Below are 21106 nucleotides of genomic sequence, written 5' to 3'. Positions count from 1 at the left end.
TTCAGCACACTGTGAAATTCCAAAGTTGAAGCCCGAAATTTAAAAGAAACAAGTTATTTACATTTATCTACAAAGTTTAATCTTCATAACCTTATAAACTACTGATTGATAGGTATCTGGAAAGGAATGCACATGAACTATGTTTTAATGCTCAGTCTTACAAGTGGGACTGAGCAACTGTTAATATGGCTTCATTGGAATTTAAGGTTTTAGCATCACTTGTCTTCCTCAGAAGTTAAACACTGATAAGAGGGCAAGAAAAGGTGGAGGCTTGGGGACAAGCAGAGGCCAGTCATTTGGCATTAGCACCAGTATAGGGCATTTACTTATTAGTAAAATTAATGACCTTAAGGTCATTTGTGATTTTGGACTTTAAAGAGAGGCATGGATGGAGCAATAGTTGCCAGCTGTACCTGGTAACTGTCTGTAGAATTGTTTCTTAAGTGTTTGCCTAGAGCGGTTCTTCCCAATCAGAAATCACCAGGAGGGTTTGTTAAAACACAGATTTCTGGGCCTTACCCCCGGAGTTTCTGATTCTAAAGGTCTAGGGTGAGCCCTAGAATTTGCACTTATGGCAGGTACCCAGATGCTGCTAATGCTGCTGGTCTAGAGACCACACTTTGAGAATTGCTGACCTACACAGGGTTTGTGGAGATCAGCTAGCCCTATGCCATGATAGTACAATTAAGAGAGTAGGATATTTTTAGAGCAAAAAAAAAAAAGTCTTAGTATAAGATGAGTCTAAAAAAAAAAATGAGTCTAAGTAAATAATCTAAGTAAAATGCACTTCTCAGTTTAAATGTAAAAATGGCTTGACAGTAGTCACATGAGCAGTGAAGGATGCCAACCAAGGTCACAGTCTGTGCTGTCCTCTGGGGTCACATCTTCACTTACAGAGCAACTGAGGTTGAAGCAATAACCTGAATTTAAATATCAGCACCACCAACTCCACCTAGGTGGATCAGGAAGCATATCTGACATACAACTGCCAAACTATACAATTCGTACATTAAGATTTTTACACAATGGACTCTTTCAATGGTTTGTAAGAATATGTAATATCAAAAACATGTTTTTACAAAGGAAGAATTAGATAGTTAACAAGGGAATAAATCTCTGAACACCCAGTTTAAATGGAATATTTAGAGCAAAGAAAAAATATTCTGAGCCTGATTAGCCAACAAATGGCTTAAGTTCTTCCATGGATTGCTGAACTACTATTTTATAAGGTATGCACCAAGATTTATAGGGATGGGGATAAAGTGCACATCTAGGAAGTAGTGTCCTTGTTATTTGTGTGGGTGTAATTAATTCACTAGGGTAAAAATTGTATCTATTTGAATATAAGCAAGCTATATTGCTGCAGTGAAATGAATTCAATGGACAAACAAAAATATCTTTTAAAAAATGTAAACCAAAACCAGAGAGTATTTCCAAGGCTATCATGATTCCATTCAGAGCAGCCCCCTTTTGGCCATAGTCTTGGGTATGTTTGAAAAAGCACTAGAAAAATCCATGAACCTCAGTTCAGTTCTGGTTCCCTTAGGCCTTAGGTTACTCACCAGGTTTGAAAGTCCAGTTTATTCATGATGCTTTAGTATTCCACTTGTCTCCATCCACTTCCCTACCCAGGGTCTAAAGCTTTAGGAAGCGGGTGGTTGGGCAATCTAAAACAGATTTAGCCTCCCTGAGTCTCAAAGACTGGAATAGAAGGGGGGCAAATCCTGGGAATCCAGTAGACCAAATAGCTCTTAACTTGTAGCATCAAACTTTATACAGTCACCATTTACTTAGTGCATTGGATACAAATGGAATACAATTTCAGTGATATTTTGTGAAAAGCCTACTGCCTTGAGTTAGGGAACTTTGACACAGTACAGGTTTAGAGAGCAGTATCACAGAACTAACTTAAAAGAATGCTTTGTTGTGTGGGGAAACAAAAAGAAACTTTGTACTAAGCCATCATAGGGCGATATTGTTCGGTTAGAGAAAAATACTTAAATAAATGCATGTTCTTTATCATTACTTGGTTATTTAGGATGAAAAGTCACAGTTCTATTTTTTCTTTATTTCTTCTATTTTTTCTTTATTTCTTCAGTGTCTCCTCTTCATGCACACCTGACAGCGACTTATTATCTTTTCTAACTCCCCAGCTTTCACTGTTGATGGAATAGGTTTTCTGAAATAAAAAACAAAACAAAACTAAAGAAAAACCCACAAAAAGTTTCATCAATTTATAGATAAAAGGGAAATACTTCCTGGGTTTGAGTTTTATTAATGAATATTGTAGCTCATCTAAACTTTATTATAGGGAGGTGTATTTCTGAAAAGGTATCTATGTCAGCATTTTAGTTGTCTTTAGCAGCAACTTGCAGGTGCAAACTTCCGGATCATTTTTTCTGAACTAAAAACTACTCCTATCCTTTTAATACTCTGTATTACTCACAAGTCTTCCAATACAGTAAATTAAGATTAGCAGATCATTTAGTATTGATAGTTTTATTCAGTAGTCTATAAATTCATATATAAATATTAAATACATTTAGTGATGACAAAAATCACATTTTTTTTTGGTCTTTATTGGTACAGTAGCACAAACCATGGCTACTTGTTGCCTCTAGACCACTTGTAAACTGGATTTTATCGGCTAAACAGGCTAAACAGGATTTTATTGGCATGGGGAGATTTTTTCGATGTGAGTACATCAACACACAGGGCATGAAAATCTAACATAGGCAACCTTTGAATAGTTATGCAATTGAGTCATCAGATTAAACTTGACTTTGAATAGTTACCTGAACATTCTTTTGGGGTCTAATGAAGCCAACCAGAAACTGTAGGAATTTGAATAGTAGTTGCATGTTCCTCTTCCATGACATTCTATAAATGGACTGGCTCGGAATTCTTCTAAGCAGGAGCCGGGGGATGCCAGTGCCTGCCCAGCGCCCTCTGAACCTGCACTTGTGAACTATCATAATAAAAGTATCCAAATAAGAGTTCTTGGCATACTGCTCACATTTTCAATGCTCTAAAATTTTCTTTTTTGTAATAGAAGACAGTAAGAAAAAAACCCAGAAAGGATGAATTAAACCTCTTGTGCTTCTTTACCCAAATTTACTAACACTCCAGCTACCTTCCAAGTTGAAGGATAGTCATCAAAAATAAAATAAAAGCTATTTATTTTGCCTGGAATGCTCTTTTTCCCCAGGTCTGACTGGTTCTTTCTTGTCATTCAGGGGTCTGCTTAAATATAACCTCCAAAAAGATTTCCTTGACTTCACCCCTATCAGTCTCTCCCCTTATCTTGCCTTATTTCCTTCCTAGGACTGTTCACCACCTGAACTCATTACTATTATTGTTATTTTGTCTTCTTGCTTATATGCCTATCACTAGGATATAAGCTCCATGAGAGCAGGAACTTTGGTTCACTGCCAGTATCCTCAGTACCTCGAATGGTCAAGGCACATAGTAGGTGTTAAATAAATATTTGTTGAATTAATGATTGAATGAATGGATGTCTGTGAGTAAAGAAGGGGGAATAGTATATCATAAACGATGCTACACAGAATACGAACGACCACTAGCCACGTTTGTGCAGGTGTCAGAATCACAAATGTTAATCCCTAGATTTCTTCATTTAGTACTTCCATCTCGGGAATTTTCCTCTAAAAGGCTGTTTCTTTTAGTTCCCATCTTCATAGGAACTTCAAAGGGTCACAGTATAAGGTACAAAGATTTTGGAGCAGACAGGCTCAGATTCAAATCCCAGTTTTACCACTTACTAGTTGTGAGACCCTGGGGAAATTTCTTTACTTCAGTCTTACTTGTAAAACTGTAGATGATAGAAACTACCTTGCAGGGTTTTCAGAAGGCTTTTGGAGGTTATATAAAGCAGCTGCCACATTTTTTAAAAAAGGCATTCTATTACCAATATGGTAGCTACTCTTCACTTAAATGTCTTACTTAGAATTTGTGGGTAGTCTCTTTCTGAGAAGTCTATTTTTTTAAATGCTCCATTATTTACCAAAGAACAACTTACTTGAAGTAAAAAAAAGTATATTTGTAGATTTTCAAGCAAATATCCACAGCAGATTGTGCATATTGATGTCAAGCAATATCATTCCTGGGGGCCACATCTCATCCAGCCCAATGTAAGATCCCACAGATTATCTTTACTATGAATTTACTGTTCCCTTTCTCCTTACCATGATGAAAGAAAATCCTTTCCAGAGAGAAGTCCAGCCAGGAGGACATGAGGGGATATTAGTAGTTTGGCTGTGAACAGCTATGGCAATTGCAGGACCTTCACAGACAGTGCATCTGGAACGCGAAACAAGGAAGATGGCAGCATCGCCACTTTCTGCCCCATGATGTGCTGCCTTACATTCCATTACAAACGAAGTGATTCAACTGCTCCCATCACGAAACTAAGGGATTGGGATTTTACCTGCTAATATAAGGCTCCAGGGCCCGGCCAGTAATTGGAGCCATGTCCACTGGCATCAGAGCTGGTGTTGACAGCCAGTATGAATAATCGTTTCGAGATGCGAAATTACATACATCATTGATATTGCAGAATAAGAATGGCATTGTAGTAAATCTCTGCAGGCAGCTGCCAAGAGTTCCTAATAAAACATCAGGCTGGGTGTCACTTTCAGTAAATTCAAATTATTTTGATTATCATTACTAGATAGAGGCTAATTAAAACACAACCTATGGCAAAAACTGGAGAAAGACAACACAAAAGAGCTATTTGCAAAATGTGTGATTGAAAAGTTTTAATACTGATAGAAATTAAAGATCCCATAGGGAAAGAAATTCTCCTTCGTTCTTCCACCTTTAATGCTTCCTGTGGCCGTTTCTAATCAGTCTAGAATTTGAGGACTAGCAGAGGTTGCTTGGAAAAATGTCTGCTTCAAAGTATACCCAGTTCTTCATATGTATATGCTAGCCAATAACCAGACAAAGCTTTAGAAAAGATGTTACTTTGAAGATTAAAAAGCAGACAGGTATTTTAGTGAAAAGTCTTTGCGTTGCACAGGATGAGCTAGATTGACATTCATGAGCCGGGCTCCTTCTAGAGCTTACATTCCGGAATGAATATTAGACAGGCCAACGTCTTATTTACTCTCTTTAAAAAGTGCTGTGACATACTCAGGTTGTTTATACTTAACTTCAGAGGGAAGAACCCCATGCCCTAAAAATGTATAGTCTGCACGTGGAACAAAGTAGCTAGAAATGAGAATGAGGACATTACCCAGGTCTTGTCCATGGGATTGTTCATTTCCTTGTACAAAGAGAAGAGAAAACCCACTATAGAGTGGTTCTGTCCCTTCTGGACAGGAGGGAACCGCCGTGGTCTGGCTGTGCCGGGTGAAGACAAAGCCCCTCATCGTCGTCCCCCTTGCAGGTGGTCCAGTGTCTCCAGGTCTCCCCTTCGAGCCTGGCAGGCCATCGGATCCAGGTGGTCCTTTAAAAAACACATTATACACGTTGCAACACAAATGAAACCTCAAACTTGTTTTTCCAAAATACTAATTTAAATGTTTATAAATATTTATTAAGCCTCAAATACAGAAAGGAGTCCTAAAGAATAATGGTTTATATTGGGGCTTCCCTGGTGGCGCAGTGGTTGGGAGTCTGCCTGCCAATGCAGGGGACACGGGTTCGAGCCCTGGTCCGGGAAGATCCCACATGCTGCTGAGCGGCTGAGCCCGTGCGCCACAGGTACTGAGCCTGCGCTCTAGAGCCTGCGTGCCACAACTACTGAGCCTGCGTGCCACAACTACTCAGCCCGCGTGCCTAGAGCCCGTGCTCCGCAGCAGGAGAGGCCACCTTAATGAGAAGCCCGCGCACTGCAACGAGGAGTGGCCCCCGCTCGCCGTGGCTAGAGAGGGCCCGCGCGCAAGAACAAAGACCCAACGCAGCCAAAAATAAATAAATAAATAAAATAAATTAAAAAAAAAAAAAAGAATAATGGTTTATAAAATGGCCAAAGAATATTCTTAAATGTTGACTATTTTATTACAAGTGCCTTTTATGATAGATATTTGTGTATATCTGATGATGAGTCTTTTGAGATCAGGTTTTCATCTTTGTATTGCCCTGTGGTGCCTGACATCAAGACGAACTCTGTCTACTTGTGAATAATTCTCAGCACAGTTTGTGTTGTAGTAGCCTTGCTCTTGCTTTGGCCCCATTCTGTAACCCAGACTTGGTCAGTAAAGTTTTTAAATTTATGGGATTATTAATAAGAGTTTTATTTTTTACCATTTTGAAAAACACATTTTTAAGGAAAGTCGAATGATTAATAATGTTTTAAATGTTCTAAAGCACTCAGGACAATACTAAGTCATCAGTGATTATGCAGTTAATATTACAATTAATATTATTAGTTAGCATTATATTTAAAGACAAATCTCTAGTCTTTACAGTTGTATTATAGTAGATCTGGGCATATGTCAATGAATTCGAAATCACATTTAGAGTTTTTTCTTACTTTAACAAAGTCAGCAATCCTAAAAAATAAGATTTGGAGGGCTGGGTATTTTCTAGAAAGGTGCTTTTGAAACTTTTGCAGAAGGTAGGTTTTGATCCAGGCATATCAAATTGACACATATAAGTTTATGTTCAGACTAAAGTACTTAAAGAGGCCCCTTTTTGGGACAAGCACATGAGTTGTTGAGTTAGTATTCAAGAATGGCAAAGTTAAAAGACAGCTTTCCTAAATAGGGATACTAAGTTGCTCTTCTATTCATATCAAGGTAATGTTTTTCCAACTATGTACTTAGGTGCTACTCTTACAAGTAGATATTATCAACTAAGTACACAGTATCTGCTTTTCTGAAAATAGAATTGGTGTTTCACTAGGCCTATGTGTCCTCAGGTTAAAAATCTGAAATACATTTGCCCAGTTAACAGATAGGAAGATGGTTTATTCCAGTAACTCTTGATTTTCTGTCTTCTTCCGAAAGAACATTTTGCCCCGGCTTTTAGTCTAATCTGCACAACACAAATTGAAAGATCTAGATCTAGATCTTGCTCTAGATTTTATAGTCACAAATCTGAACAAGGCTCCTTTCTCTGTATATATATGGGTAATAGCTCTCCTTCAGTGAAGGAGAACAGCCAGCTGTTTGTTTACCTTGCTCTCCTTTACAACCTTTGTTGCCTTTTTCTCCAGTTGGTCCAGGGGTTCCTGGTAGTCCATCCTTGCCTGGTTTACCTCTTGGCCCACAGGGTCCTAGGCAAAACACCCAACATTGTATTGAATGGATCATATAGAAAAAAAAGCAGGGTGGCCAACCATCCCAGTTTACCCAAGACTTCTACAGTTTCAGCAATAAAAGTCCTGCAAAGAGAACAGACTGGGCAAACTGGGATAGTTGGTCATCCAACATGTTACAACCTACTTCCCAGGGGGGGAAAAAACCCCTGAAAAATGAACTAGGAGTATATGAAATACAGCGGTTTAAAATTGTGCTACCATTTTGATTTATGCTGCTCCAGAATTCACTATGCCCTTGTATTGATCAAAGTAATAAATCATATCTCTCTTATCTCCCAGGTGATTCAGGCAAACGTAGAACACAACAATTCCATTCAGAAGTCTATTACAATATGCTAAGACTATAAAAAAGGGTTAGTTCAATTTCCATGAACCAATATTTTGAAAAGATTTCATAATATTAAGCATACATTTGCATTTACTACTCTTCCAAGTGCTGTACAAACTGTTAGAAAAGTATAAATACCTGAAACTCAGGTTTATTTGGGCAATCATTTATAAATAGTCAGAACTCTAAGACTCACAGTTGTCAGAGAAGATAGACTTCATACTTTTACCTTAAACAAAAAAATCCTGAGTTTCCTAAAGTGTATTTGTTCAAGTTTATACTATACACAACAGTTTTCAATAGATTCAAAAGGAGTTTTATTTGCTGGTCAAGAGTAAAATGAGCTCAGTGCTAAAGCTGATGATTAAAAACACTGTAATGTGTAACATTTTGTGTGAAGTTGTATCAGTTGTTTCCAAAGCTCTTCACAGGTATTTTGGTTCAACTGCTTCCTAGTGATCTCAGTCAATGCTGCCAGTTCCACACCTGAGTTTCCCGGTAGCCCCGGGGGCCCAGGTTCTCCTTGCATCCCTGGTTCTCCAGCTGGGCCAGGTGGGCCTGGGCTTCCTGGAAGGGAGATGATCTTCACTGTGCCAGGGTCTCCACGTACACCTATTGACATGAACATATAAGAAGGTGATGGCTTTCCTGATGAGTTACTGTTTCTTCATGGACAGCAATACTGAAGAAATAATATTTACCAGGTGGTCCTTTTGGCCCAATTCGCCCTGGAGGTCCACTTGGTCCCAGAAATCCTGAATTACCCTTCTCTCCTTAAAAAAAAATAAAAAGGCAATGTGATTCCACATAGAACAATGGGTTTCCTAGCTCTTTAGGTTGATGGTTGACTCTAGATAATGGGAGTTATGACCGGGGGTTATGAGTTCTGTGACAATGGCTGCAACTTAGTTATATTCGTGTGGGTTGTGGCATTTCATTTGGACCCAATTAGCCATGTTTAATGTCTATTAAAAATATATTCTAGAAGTAGGCATTAAGAACTAGTATTTTAGCATTGAAGGGGAAGCATTCCTAAGAGTTCACTTTTTAAGTTCAGAAACCAATTCAATTTAATATTTAAGGTAAAATATGAAGTGACACTAAAACCTATTTTAGCACTTACTAGTGAATTATATTGGTTGTCAATAGTTATCTACTTTCTCAGCTTATTACTCTAGCTTTACTAGTAGCCCAAAGTTAGTTATGTTAGGAACTCTCATGAGCTCATATAGAATATCTACTTTGATGTAAACTATCAAAGTGGTAAGATTTCTCTCCCAAACAGTCTTTGACATGAATGAAATGTTACCAAGAACCATCAATTTGTAGAAATATTCTCTTTTAAAAATTCTTGACAAAATGTAGACATTACATCTGATTACTTAGAAAGAACTTAATACTAAACATGATATTCATAGCAGAAGTATAATAAAACAATTATATTACCCAAAGCTAACTGGCAACTACACTATGAATTATCCACTAGATATCAGAACTTGAGGATAGTGTTAACATTTGCTTACGTCTACCAGAAGAGGCCTAAGTATTTTTCCCTTTGGGGATTAAAAATTTCCAAATAAAGAAGTGCAAACTCATAGGTAGTGCCAGATGATAGATAGTCTTATTCTGGAATCTAAGAGACTAATTGAATGTGTTTCACGGAACATATTCCAAAGAACTGATTTTACGAATCTTCCCTCTATATACATCTAAATATTTCACCAGAATATTTCTTTCTTTAGTAGGGCCTTTCTATAAGTTTTTAAGTCTTAGCTGTTCCTGTTCTGAGACTTGGGGGAGTGACAGGTGTACACGTCTTCCCCAGGCTGTCTGACAGTATTCACCAACCCAATGTCTAGTGAGACTCCTCAGAATCACTTGCTTTGATTTCTTCTTTGCTATTTTGCTCCTTGAAGAGCCAGTGGTTGAAAGCATTCAAAAGGCTCTCTTTAAACTCCAGCTTGTCCTCCCTCAGACCTGGAAAAGTTTGTCTTTCATAGAAACATGGTTTTGTTCACTTTGGTTGAAATTCTTATTTAGCATCTATTTAGTCTATGGTAATAGATTCCCTGCACATACAAAATAATACCAGTGGATTTAACCAGCTAGAACAACAAATCCAATATTCAAAATGTCATTTGAGGTCATAGCACCCTTATGGAAGATTTGAGAATTATTTTCTGAAACCTGAAGTTTAAGTTTATGTGTATGAACATTTTAAACTTAAAATCTCCAAATTACATGTTTTCTCTGATTAAAAACATAATACATGTGCCCCATAAAAAAACAAGTGCCTGAATCTGCATATAAAAATTTACTTACCCTCCCCCATTATCAGCTTGGTGAATATTCTTTTAGATTTTCAGCTTCTTAAAATTATCACACATGCACAAAGTAAAATAAACCATTCAAAGCAATACTGTTGCTACTGATGTAGTTCCCTATCCCCCAGCCCAATACACATCAGTACTCTCAAAGGTAACCACTTTAAACTGTTTCTGTTTTGAGTTTTTCTATAGTTTCCATCCTTAAGGTATGGTTTAATTTTTAAGGCCCCTGGGGTTGTGTGCTGGTGGAGTCTTCCTTCTTCGTTCATACTGAGGTCCTATTTGTACCCCAACTGTCTGTGGTGACCGTACGGGTTCAGTAAACATTTGTGTACCCTAAAATATGAATCATGGTCATTGTCTTTGCATCCAAAGAGTAGTGCACAAAAACAGTACCTTTCATGCCTGGAAATCCATAGAATCCAGGATCACCTCTGACCCCTGGCAGACCTGGGGCACCTGGTGCTCCCTATATTTTAAATAAGAAAGAGCAGAACCACAGACATATTTTTAAAATCACAATACTCACTACAGTTTTTTTTTTTTTTTAAAGCATATAGGATATAATACTATGTTGGGTCAGAATGAGTTAAAGTTGTCAGACATCATTTTTACATTCCAATCCAGTATTTCACCTCCTGTAACTCCTGGGCCACCCACCTCACCTTACAACTATCATTTTCAATAAGAAAGAAGTAAAAACTACCCTTAAGCCCAAGAGTCAACATAACTTCTCATGTTAATGTATGTTGGTGTGAGTATTGGATACAACTGGATATTCTGTATTCTAAACTGAACTGCCCAGTATTTGAAGATCTTTCAGGAAGAATAGGTACCAGATTGCCAGGATGAAAATTATAATTTGTATTTGTAATTCTTGCAAAGGCAACAGAGTTGCTGTTGAATTGTAGCACCCACGATCATTCTAACTAAGCCATCAGAGTTATAACTTACTCTGGTCAGAGAGATAGAAGTAAAGGTTCCAGGGATGGGAGCATGAAGGGGTTGACAGGGGAGTTTTGACATGCACGTTTGGCAAAGATGCAGTGATCTGACCAGGCAGAGATGCTCCCTCCTTATGAGGCTCAGACTAATTGCTGTTGTGACCATGATATGCTCAAGCAAGGCCATCGGAGGAGAGGGGAGGGAACAGGGCTCCCGAAAAGAGTTCTATGTCAGAATGTATATTGCATCTACTCTTATACTGTCCATATGAATGAGACAGAATGCTATTACTTGAAAACAATGAATTGAAGCTCATGAAAAATGCCGACAATAACAAAACTGGTCTTTCAGCCTGCTGTCTTTGGAGTTAGAAGATGAAAAAAGGAACAGTCCTATTTCTTAGATAAGGTGGTGTGAGGTTAAAAAAGGAGAGAGAGAAAACAACCATGTGATCAAGGAGTCTCAGGCTTCTGAAGTCTGGCCTGTTCTCCAGAGGTAAAGATAACCAGGGAGGAAGGTCTGGTGCCAGGCCCTGCCTTAGGGTGGAGAAGAAGCTGCTTCCTGCAAGGAGAGAGCTGTTAAGGGTAAGGAGTCAGTTTAGATATCCATCAAGAAGAATTTTCTTTCAAGCGCAAATGTAGAAGCCTAGACTAACCTTGGAGGCACAGGGGATTTAAGAGAGATCGCATTTCCAAACCAGACTTTCCACATCCCAGTGTCCTTGGAAGAACTTTCAGTGTGATCATAGGATTAGTGTTTGCCACTTTCAAAGAATCATGGAGAACATGAGAAATACCTAAGACTGGAGCTGGGCAAATATCTCACTTAAAAAAAAAGTTTTAAAAAGGTAGATTCTGGAAACCAAATACCAAGAGAGCTTAAGAGAGCGTAACATGTTTCCTGACAAGAAGCCATGCCGAAGAACCTCATTACCCATCACAAGGAAACACAGAACATCTATGACATAACCGATTTCCTCATTAGTTTCCAAGAATTTGATGTAAACAGAGGGATCAGGTTTTTCAAATATGCTGTTAAGAGGAAGCTAGGGAAGGTGGCCATAGTGTTGAGTGAGATGCTGTGAATTGAGAGATCTTAATAGGCTGGAAACATGAGCCTGAAGGAACAAGATGATAACTAAGAAAGATAAATGTGAAAGTTCTGCCCTTATGTCACAAGTACACAAATAGACAAGACAAAAAGTAATGGAGAGGGCTTTCCTGGTGGCACAGTGGTTAAGAATCCGCCTGCCAATGCAGGGGACACGGGTTCGAGCCCTGATCCGGGAAGATTCCACATGCCGCGGAGCAACTAAGCCCGTGCGCCATGACTACTGAGCCTGTGCTCTAGAGCCCGCAAGCCACAACTACTGAGCCCGTGTGCCACAACTACTGAAGCCAGCGTGCCTAGGGCCTGTGCTCCACAGCAAGAGAAGCCACCGCCGTGAGAAGCCCGTGCACCGCAACGAAGAGTAGCCCCCGCTCGCCACAACTAGAGAAAGCCCGCGCAGCAATGAAGATCCAACCCAGGCAAAAATAAAAATTAAAAAAAAAGTAATGGAGAAAACTTAGTAGCAGTTCATGAGGAAAAGGCACAAGGTCTTGCGTTGACTACAAGCTCAATGTGTGATGATTGTGTGGTAATGAGGCTGCCAAACAGCTCATGTGGAATTTTAGGTTGGATTATAAAACAGCATGTTCAGGATAGTGAGACTCTTCCATCCTCTAGCCACTCCGTGGGGTACTGAGTTCTTACTCCTGTAAGGTGTTTGTCCCAGGGGCTGCATTTTTAAGGTATTGACAAACTAAGATATATTCAGAATAGAGGCAGAGCTGATGACATCTTAAACTGAATTTGAGAAAAAAAACCCCATGTATTTATTGGGAGAGAAAATAGAAGGAAATGGCAGCTATTTGCAAATACTGGAAGGTATGTCGTGGGGAGAAAATAAATAGACATTTAGGGATGGCAAAGATAATTTTGAAAGCATATTAATAGAGAAAAATTATGTTGTCATCTAGAATGGAACTGTTCAGAGTCTAAACAAGAAAAGGTCGGGAATGACATAGAGGAGGGTCCCATATGGACCAAACTTTCAGAGGCCTCTTGGAGACCAAATCTGTCCAACTCTTAAGATTCTTTGATTCTTTGAACCTTCTGGACTCCATCTTTTTTGGGGTGCACTACACAGAAGCATCACAAGCGGGAAATTTTTGTTGCCTCCAATTACATCTGATCCTGGCAATCGATTTAGAAGAATCTAAGACGTCAAAATAATTTTCCACACTTACCGGATGACCCGGTGGCCCCATGTCTCCTACAGTTCCAGGCGGACCTCTTGGGCCAGGCTGGCCCATAAATCCCTTGTCTCCTTTTATGCTTTCTACGGGACTCCCTTGAGGTCCAGGGGGACCAGGTTCACCTGAATTCACAAAAAGCCTGTCAGTATTGCCACTCGGGGGGCTTCGCAGGTTCTGTCAGTTACCCTTTTGAATGAAGAGCAAACTCTGCACTTTATCGTTACACCGAACATACTTTGCCTCGTGGGGTGTGACAGGATTGTGAATGAGATAATGCCAGCCAAGCGCCTGGCACAAGGCAGGAACTGCTTCTCCCTGATGACGGTTTGTTAGAGCAGTGTCTGTGTCTAACCCAGTACCTTATACAGAGTAGGAGCTCAATAAATATTGATGAATGGATGCATCTCTCTCTTCCAGGCTCATTAATTTGGTATGTACTAATTTTTCAAACAGGTCCCTCTGCCTCAACACCAACAGCCTTACTGCACCCCATGTGGGGACAGGTGGGCATGGGAAGACAGAGAAGACCAGAGGGAAAAAGAAGCAAGATGGTCACGAGAAGACTGAAAGACATCAAATGTTTTTCATTCTTTCATCTTATTTAGAAGTAGATGCTCTACCTGGGTTTCCTCTTCTGCCAGGTGGACCTCGATCTCCGTTTTGGCCAGGGATGATTGAACCAGGAAAGCCTGGTGGCCCTTGAGGTCCTGTCATGCCAATGGGTCCTCGAGGCCCAGCATCTCCCACTGGCCCTTTCCTGCCAGGGAGACCCGGCAAGCCTGGTGCTCCCCTGTCTCCTTTGGCTCCTGCAAAGAAAAAAGCCTGATAAGTTTCTGTAATGCCCCTATATTTGGTGTTATAGTTTGTGGCTATCCCTAATAATGTAGACACTTTGATTAAAGGTGTTAAGCTTCACAAGATAATTTTTTTTAAGAGGCTGACAAAAGAGATACAGGTCTCCAAGGACTGGGTCTAGACTAGACTCAGTGCTGACTCCAACTAGCTGTTTGATCCTGATAAAGTCTCTTCACTGTTACAAGTCTCCGTTTTCTTATTTAAAAAATGAAGGTGATATCTGACTTAACTCAGTTTTTTAAATATCAAGTGAGAGAATATACAGATGGAAAAGCATGGTGTAAGCTTTAAAGTATTCTGTCCATGTAAGCCATAATCATTATTATCTGGTGATATTTAATTACAATGACATTATTCAATCACTGATAATTCAATAGAGCACTAAAAAGCTAAACTTCAGGACTTCCCTGGTGGCGCAGTGGTTAAGAATCCGCCTGCCAATGCAGGGGACAAGGGTTCGAGCCCTGGTCCGGAAAGATCCCACATGCCACGGAGCAACTAATCCTAAGCCTGCAAGCCACAACTACTGAAGCCTACATGCCTAGAGCCCGTGCTCTGCAACAAGAGAAGCCACCGCATGAGAAGCCCACGCACCACACGAAGAGTAGCCCCCGCTCGCTGCAACTAGAGAAAGCCCGTGCGCAGCAACAAAGACCCAAGCAGCCAAAAGTAAATAAATAAATGCATACATACATTAAAAATAAAAAGCTAAACATCATGGCTGGTTTGTGCATTTAAAGTGTTGCCCAGACAAACCCAGAAAAAGAACGACAAAGTTGCCATCCCCATTCTGTCCTCTGGTTACTTCTCCCCCATAACACAAACACTAGTCTGGAAGGGACAAATGTGGTGAGAGATTTGGATTTACCAAAGAAGACCTTGCAAAAGGTCACAACTTAATACTAATATTTTTCATCTCAGAGAACTTTCAAGAAATTGTGCTTTGACATTCACAAATGGAAGATGTTGTATGAATTGAAAATATTCTTCCCCATCTTTGTGTTATTCTAGAAGTGGTAAATGGCATGAAAATGGGAGACAGAGGAAAGGAAGAAGGACAAGTGAGGAGGAGGCTGGTGGCACAGGAAAGGGCTTGGGAAGTTATTTATTATGCAGGGAAGGCTTAGGGGGATGATGAAAATAAAACTGATGACTATTGAATATCTAGCCCTTTGTCTATCATGTTCTTCAGCTTTTTTAATCCCTGCAATTTATACTTTTAAAAGAAAAATATTTAGATGATTTCAGCTCTCTTCAAGCTCTGAAATGCTGTATTTGTACAACAGGGTCTGGCAATGGTCTGAGGCACCAAGATGCTGTCTTGAGTTGTATATTCCATGTCCATGAAGATGTTTCCTTGTTTTACAATATGATTTCTTTTTAGGATTTGGGAGAATTAAAACTAATTAAAAGGATTCACACCTTCCAAGTATCAATGACCTCGTCTCCATATTTATTTATCCTAGAGGGACTGAGGTGCATAATCATTTACTTTCATAATTAGGCTCTTTGTTGTTTTTAAAGGCTTTTTAATTTAAGATTTGATCGTTTGGTATCAAATTTTATTTCCAATTAAATGCTAAAGTGTCCTCATTCCAAATGGTTAAACTGTGAGCTTAGCCTAGGAAAATGAACGGAAACTCCTCTTTTGACCATAATTCTAAAACTAGGCTATGAAAAGCCTTTATGTTCAGGAGGGAGGGAAGGGTCTGAGAGACGTGCGGACATTGAGCTCAACCAAAACGACTATCGCATCATCCAGAAACGGGAAAGAACGGCTCTTGTCTATTTCACAGTTGAGCTGGTAGGTCAGAGCAGTTCCTGCCCCGTGGAGTTTCTCTGTAGCGTCAGGCTACTCTTTGCTGGTTCTTTTGAGCATCAATAACCAGAGGCCATCACTAGGCTTAGGCATCTTTGCTAATAAAATACTCCTACCTACAGGACCTACGGCTGAGAAGGGTCAATAAAAGGTGCAAACAATCTAGTATTTCTTCTGGCAGGTTTCTATACAAAATGGAAAAACTTAAAAGAAGCTGCTTATCTTATAAAACACTGGCATGAGAAATCAAGACTGGCAGTCTGTCAAACAAAAACTTGTATATTCTTTGAATGACATATTCAGTAAGTTGCCGTGTCTGAGATGCTGAGAGAGTTACTGGGAATCCCTGAATAAACAGTAACCTGAGCCACAAGCTGGCTCTGGGGGGTTGGAATCAGACCTATGAAGATAACAAGGTGGGAAAGGATTAGTGTTATTACTGCATCTCAGAACAGCAGGGAGAGGAAACTCCTTGAGAAGCTAGCAATTCCACCTCCAACTTTTTAGGAGGTGATACATTTAAACCATGCTAACAACATCGAAGCAAATACAGAAGTCTTTTTCATGTTTAAAGACTTTCATGGAAGGAAATTCCAAAATTGGATCACAGTGTCTAGTCTGTTCATTTCCTGGTGATGGTAATAATGAAGCATTTTTACTTGAACACTAAGAATATACATATCCTATATTACCACTGGGACTTCTTTAATTCAGTATGCTAAGTTTATTTTATCTGTCAGGCATATTAAATTAGATTCTGTCCTTGAAAATGTATATCACCAGGTTCAGGAAGGAAGAACTGCTCACCTTGAGGACCAGGTTTCCCTCTTGGGCCTGGAAGTGCTCCCACCAAACCTGAAAGAGAAAATTTTGGCATTTTAATATTCTATACATATAGTTAATTTATATATACATATAAAAATTTATATGTATTTATATATATAAATTGAGAACTGACCAATGTATATAAAATTTATTCCACTTGGTCAATTTCACTTTGGTTACAGAAAGAATTATCACATACCCAGAACACATTGAAGATCATCAGTTCTGTCAGGGAAGAATTTCTAGAGCCATGAAGGATTACAGTGACACTAATTATTCTACGAAAAATAAAACTAGTGTATCCAAGATGATGAGCAAGTTGTACCTGTTTCTCCTTTTTCTCCAGCTGGACCAGGAATTCCATCACGTCCTTGATTACCTCTCTCACCCGCTGGTCCAGGATTTCCTGGGAATCCTGGAGGGCCTGGGAAAAAAAAAGCCATTCAAAGAGAGGACTTACTTCCTATCAGTGGCCTAATGTGAACCCCAGATGTGTGGAATTCTGCGAAATGTGTTCATTTTTCAGAACTGTAGTTATATGAAGCTAAATTCAGTGAAAACCATGGACAGGTTAGTGCTATCCTGAGGATTTTTCACTTTGGAATGTGTAGGTCAGCTGATCTTTGAATTAGATCCCTATAAATACCTGACCTCACTTTCCTGCATTGTCGTCTGGAGACTGGGTAACTGGGAGCTACCTTCTAAGGAGCAGTCATGGGTCAGAGATACCGGTAGACAGAGATTCCAGCCTCAGAAGTAAATATGCTTCCCTCATAAAAGGGAACTAGACAAAGTACAAAAATGGAACCTGGAGGGCCTTTTATTCCTGGAGAGCCAGGGAAACCTTTGATTCCTTTAAATCCCAAATAACCATCTGGACCGGACTTTCCTATAAATGAAGAGAGAGGGGAAGGAAAAAAAGAAAACCAAAAGATAAATGATTCCAGCAATGGCTAAAACAGTCAGTTCTTACAGTCAACTGTGCTCAAGCTGGCCTTCAAGGGGCACTCCTGCTACGAGTCACTTCAGGCTGTTATTTCCCCAGAGAAGCACAGCAGAGACATGGCCAGTCATTTTCAAAGGTGTGCATACCCCAGCCCCTTGGACCGCTCAATATCTGATTTATTACTTTAATGGGAGTTAGCAGCAAAGCCACTGAACCTTTCCGTGTTTGAAAAGATAGTTTAAATATTGTCTTTAGGTAAGACCTGAAGCTGCAAACCAGTGGCTTAGCAGTTGTTTTTGATCAAAGTGAAAACTTCAACCCAAATAACAAGCAAATAAGAAAGCAAGCCAATGTTTAAACTGGAAACAGCAACAACAAAACCCTCAGAACAACAGTGTTATGGGTTAAATTGTGTTGCTCCCAAATTCGTATGATGAAGCCCTAACTCCCTAGTATTTCAGGATATCACTGTATTTGGAGGTAGGTCTTTGACATTTTTTTTTTTTTTCTTTCTTTCTTTTTGGCCATGCCACACGGCTTGTGGGATCTTAGTTCCTTGATCAGGGATTGAACCCAAGCTCCTGGAGGAGTCCTAACCACTGGACCACCAGGGAATTCCCAGGTAGGGTCTTTAAAGAAGCAATTAAGTTAAAATGAGGTCACCAAGGCAGTACCTAACACAATATGACGGATATCCTTATAAGAAAAGATTGGGACACAGACACACAGAGGAAAAGACACCTGGAGAAGGCGGCCACCTACAAGCTAACGAGAGAGGCCTCAGAAGAAATCAACCCTGCCGACACCTGGATCTCAGACTCCCAGCCTCCAGAACTAGGAGAAAATTAATTTCTGTTTAAGCTACCCAATCTGTGGTATTTGCTTTGGAAGCCCTGGAAAACTAATACAAATATAAAGTTGGACAACAAGCTAACATTTCAGGTCTTTAGGCTGAATTCGTTGAGGCAGCGCCCCCGAAGTTTTGTTTACAGGAGGAGGTTTGTAGATTTCAGGTCAGCAAACTCGACCGAAATGGGTTCCTTGTGATTCATTTGCTGTTTTTCAGTGTCTTCGAATTTGAAGATCAGAGCTGAATAAAATCAATTGTAGTACAAAAGCCTAAACTGCTTTCCATTTACTATTCTAGGAGGCAAGGGCCATACCACACTGCTTGCTTGCAGCTTTCGGGTTGCAAAACCAGAGCTTACCTGGGTGGCCAGGGCTTCCGGGATTCCCAGGAACTCCCTCTGGTGCAGCGGGGCCCGAACGTCCAGGTGTGCCAGGTGGCCCTCTATCACCTTTCTTTCCCATGTCACCTGGCAATCCTGGATCTCCCTTAAATTCAGGCAAAGACTTTTAAAATTCTCATATAAGCAGGATATGTGATCAGAATTAAGTATAAACTAGGTTGGTTTGTATTTATGTACTTATTTATTTAGCAATTCATGGTAAGTGTCTGCTGTGTGCTACCACCCTGATAGCTGCTGGGAACAGGATGGCTATATAATTTGTGGGGTGCAGTGCAAAATGAAAATGCAGCTCTCTTTAAAAGAACTTTTAAAAAGTAATTGAAGACAGAAATGGCAGAGCATTAAACCAAACATGGAGTCCTTGTCAGCATGGGACCTCTGTGGCTACACGAGTCCTGTGCCCAAGAAGCCAGGAATATAATAGTAACCATGTACGAATATGTGATGGATACAGTCCCTGCCTTCATGGAGCTTTAGAGACCAGTGGGAGATAGACATTAAATAATCACACACACAGATAATTTCAAATTGTGATGATTAACTCAGAGGTAAGAAAGAAATAGAACAAATGGATGTGTGTTCTTCATATACTCTGCATGCAGAGAAATGTATGTCAACCACATGTAAAAAAAGAAACAGACAAACAAAAACACAAACTTCCCATGGTTTAATATTCATTAAATCTGTACTTCACTTTTATGATAAGCCAGAACATATGGATTTGATAGTAACTTACAAAATCTCGATGGTAGCTGACTAAGATTCATTACTCTGTTACTAAGATTTGCCAGCATGATAAAACCAGCACATTTTGTGTTCAACGCACAGTTTAAAAAATTTCTTCTGTGGTTACCTATGAAAACTTTAAATGAAACTATTCATTAATTGAATGTGAATTAAGTCAAGTATGATTCCTCACTCAGGAAAAATCTCAGTGGAAGGAGTCTCTTTCTGGTTTTCTGAGGACCTCATTAAAAATAAAGGGCACGCGGAGCAATTGGGCCCGTGAGCCACAACTACTGAGCCTGCGCGTCTGGAGCTTGTGCTCCGCAACAAGAGAGGCCGCGATAGTTGAGAGGCCTGCGCACCGCGATGAAGAGGGGCCCCCACTTGCCGCAACTAGAGAAAGCCCTCGCACAGAAACGAAGACCCAACACAGCCATAAATAAATAAATAAAAAATAAATAAATAAAAAAAATAAAGGGCAAAGGAAATTTGTTTGAACTCCAAGTAGTAAAGGGTTACTTTCTCAGGTCTTTGTGGTTTCTAAAAGTTTTCTTTCTTGTTGTTTTACGGCTGGAGGAAATTTTTAGGAAAGGTGGTGTTTTATTGGCTCAAAAGAGAGTCAGGGAGAAAGTCTCCTAAGTAACGATTTTTATATTTTTTGGAAGTCTGAAGAAAAATAAGACTCCTTGTAAAAAAAAAAAAAACAAAAAAAACAGAAAACCTGTATCCAAACAATTTTCATTCGATTTTAGGAGATTAGTGGGCTTCTTTGGATCCAACAGGCTTCCCCAGGGATCCATGGAATCCCATGTGAAAAACCTCTGCTTGTGGGAATTTCTATTAATTATTCTCTATCACTCTAGCTCTGGCTCTTGTGTAACTGCTCTACGCAGAAAGGATGGAAGAAGATAAACCTAAAAGAACAGCTGAGCCACACTGAAACCTTTGGTTGTTGCATGATACCACATACAAGGGAGGGCTTTGGCATCCAGTCTCTAGTTGACAGAGCACAAGCGCTGAGAACACTGTGACAAGATAGAAAATCCTCTGTGTAATGCAATGACAATAAACTTTTAAAACAATTAAGAAAGATAAATGTATATATCTTAGGATTTGTTTTGGTTTTGCTTTTTAATAATGTTCTAAATTTATTTTATTTTACATCTTTTACTATGTTTAAGAAGACAAGTATTTTTTATTACAAAGTTGGAACATTTATTTTTGTAAGCCTGTGTGAGATGAGTCTATAGCAGAGACTGGCCACTTTGTAGCACAAGAAAAACAGACACTGCCCTGGCAACTTGTATGGGCTTGTGATCACTGCCTCCTCCTGGCAGCACACTTAAATTGCAGGGTCGGTTATGAGAAATTCCTTGGGGGTTGAAACTGGAGGGAATAAACCCAGAAGTTGAAGTTGTGTGATAGGCATCCTTAGTTATAGAGAGAGGGGAGAAAACCTCAAATAACTGTCTGAAAATACAGTAATATTTTCAATTT

The 21106-nt window shown here is 39.6% G+C and overlaps 1 protein-coding gene and 1 long non-coding RNA gene across 3 annotated transcripts in view; one reads left to right on the top strand and one right to left on the bottom strand.

The window, feature by feature from the left end:
• LOC114239136 (uncharacterized) overlaps positions 1 to 13756 on the top strand; it is a 16341-nt gene extending 2585 nt beyond the window's left edge. Inside the window, exon 3 of the long non-coding RNA XR_003624320.2 lies at positions 13642 to 13756. This is a non-coding gene — a long non-coding RNA (uncharacterized LOC114239136). The remainder of the gene's footprint in view (positions 1 to 13641) is intronic.
• Positions 7 to 21106, bottom strand: part of COL4A3 (collagen type IV alpha 3 chain) — a 133794-nt gene continuing 112694 nt past the window's right edge. For both annotated transcript variants that reach the window (XM_057551095.1, XM_057551096.1), the window contains 15 exons: positions 18842 to 18968; positions 17496 to 17576; positions 17013 to 17111; positions 16670 to 16717; positions 13809 to 13994; positions 13180 to 13310; positions 10340 to 10412; positions 8318 to 8389; positions 8103 to 8228; positions 7145 to 7243; positions 5258 to 5470; positions 4448 to 4625; positions 4206 to 4320; positions 2796 to 2968; positions 7 to 2179 (listed from right to left, as the gene is read on the bottom strand). In XM_057551095.1, the coding sequence (XP_057407078.1) occupies positions 2095 to 2179; positions 2796 to 2968; positions 4206 to 4320; positions 4448 to 4625; positions 5258 to 5470; positions 7145 to 7243; positions 8103 to 8228; positions 8318 to 8389; positions 10340 to 10412; positions 13180 to 13310; positions 13809 to 13994; positions 16670 to 16717; positions 17013 to 17111; positions 17496 to 17576; positions 18842 to 18968 (1806 nt within the window). In that variant the 3' untranslated portion in view covers positions 7 to 2094. The remainder of the gene's footprint in view (positions 2180 to 2795; positions 2969 to 4205; positions 4321 to 4447; positions 4626 to 5257; positions 5471 to 7144; positions 7244 to 8102; positions 8229 to 8317; positions 8390 to 10339; positions 10413 to 13179; positions 13311 to 13808; positions 13995 to 16669; positions 16718 to 17012; positions 17112 to 17495; positions 17577 to 18841; positions 18969 to 21106) is intronic.

This window comes from Balaenoptera acutorostrata, chromosome 8 (genome assembly GCF_949987535.1).
Source record: "Balaenoptera acutorostrata chromosome 8, mBalAcu1.1, whole genome shotgun sequence".
In the NCBI taxonomy this organism is placed as follows: domain Eukaryota; kingdom Metazoa; phylum Chordata; class Mammalia; order Artiodactyla; family Balaenopteridae; genus Balaenoptera; species Balaenoptera acutorostrata.
The sequence above is the reverse complement of the archived record's forward strand: the minus strand, read 5'-3'. Positions and strand labels throughout refer to the sequence as shown.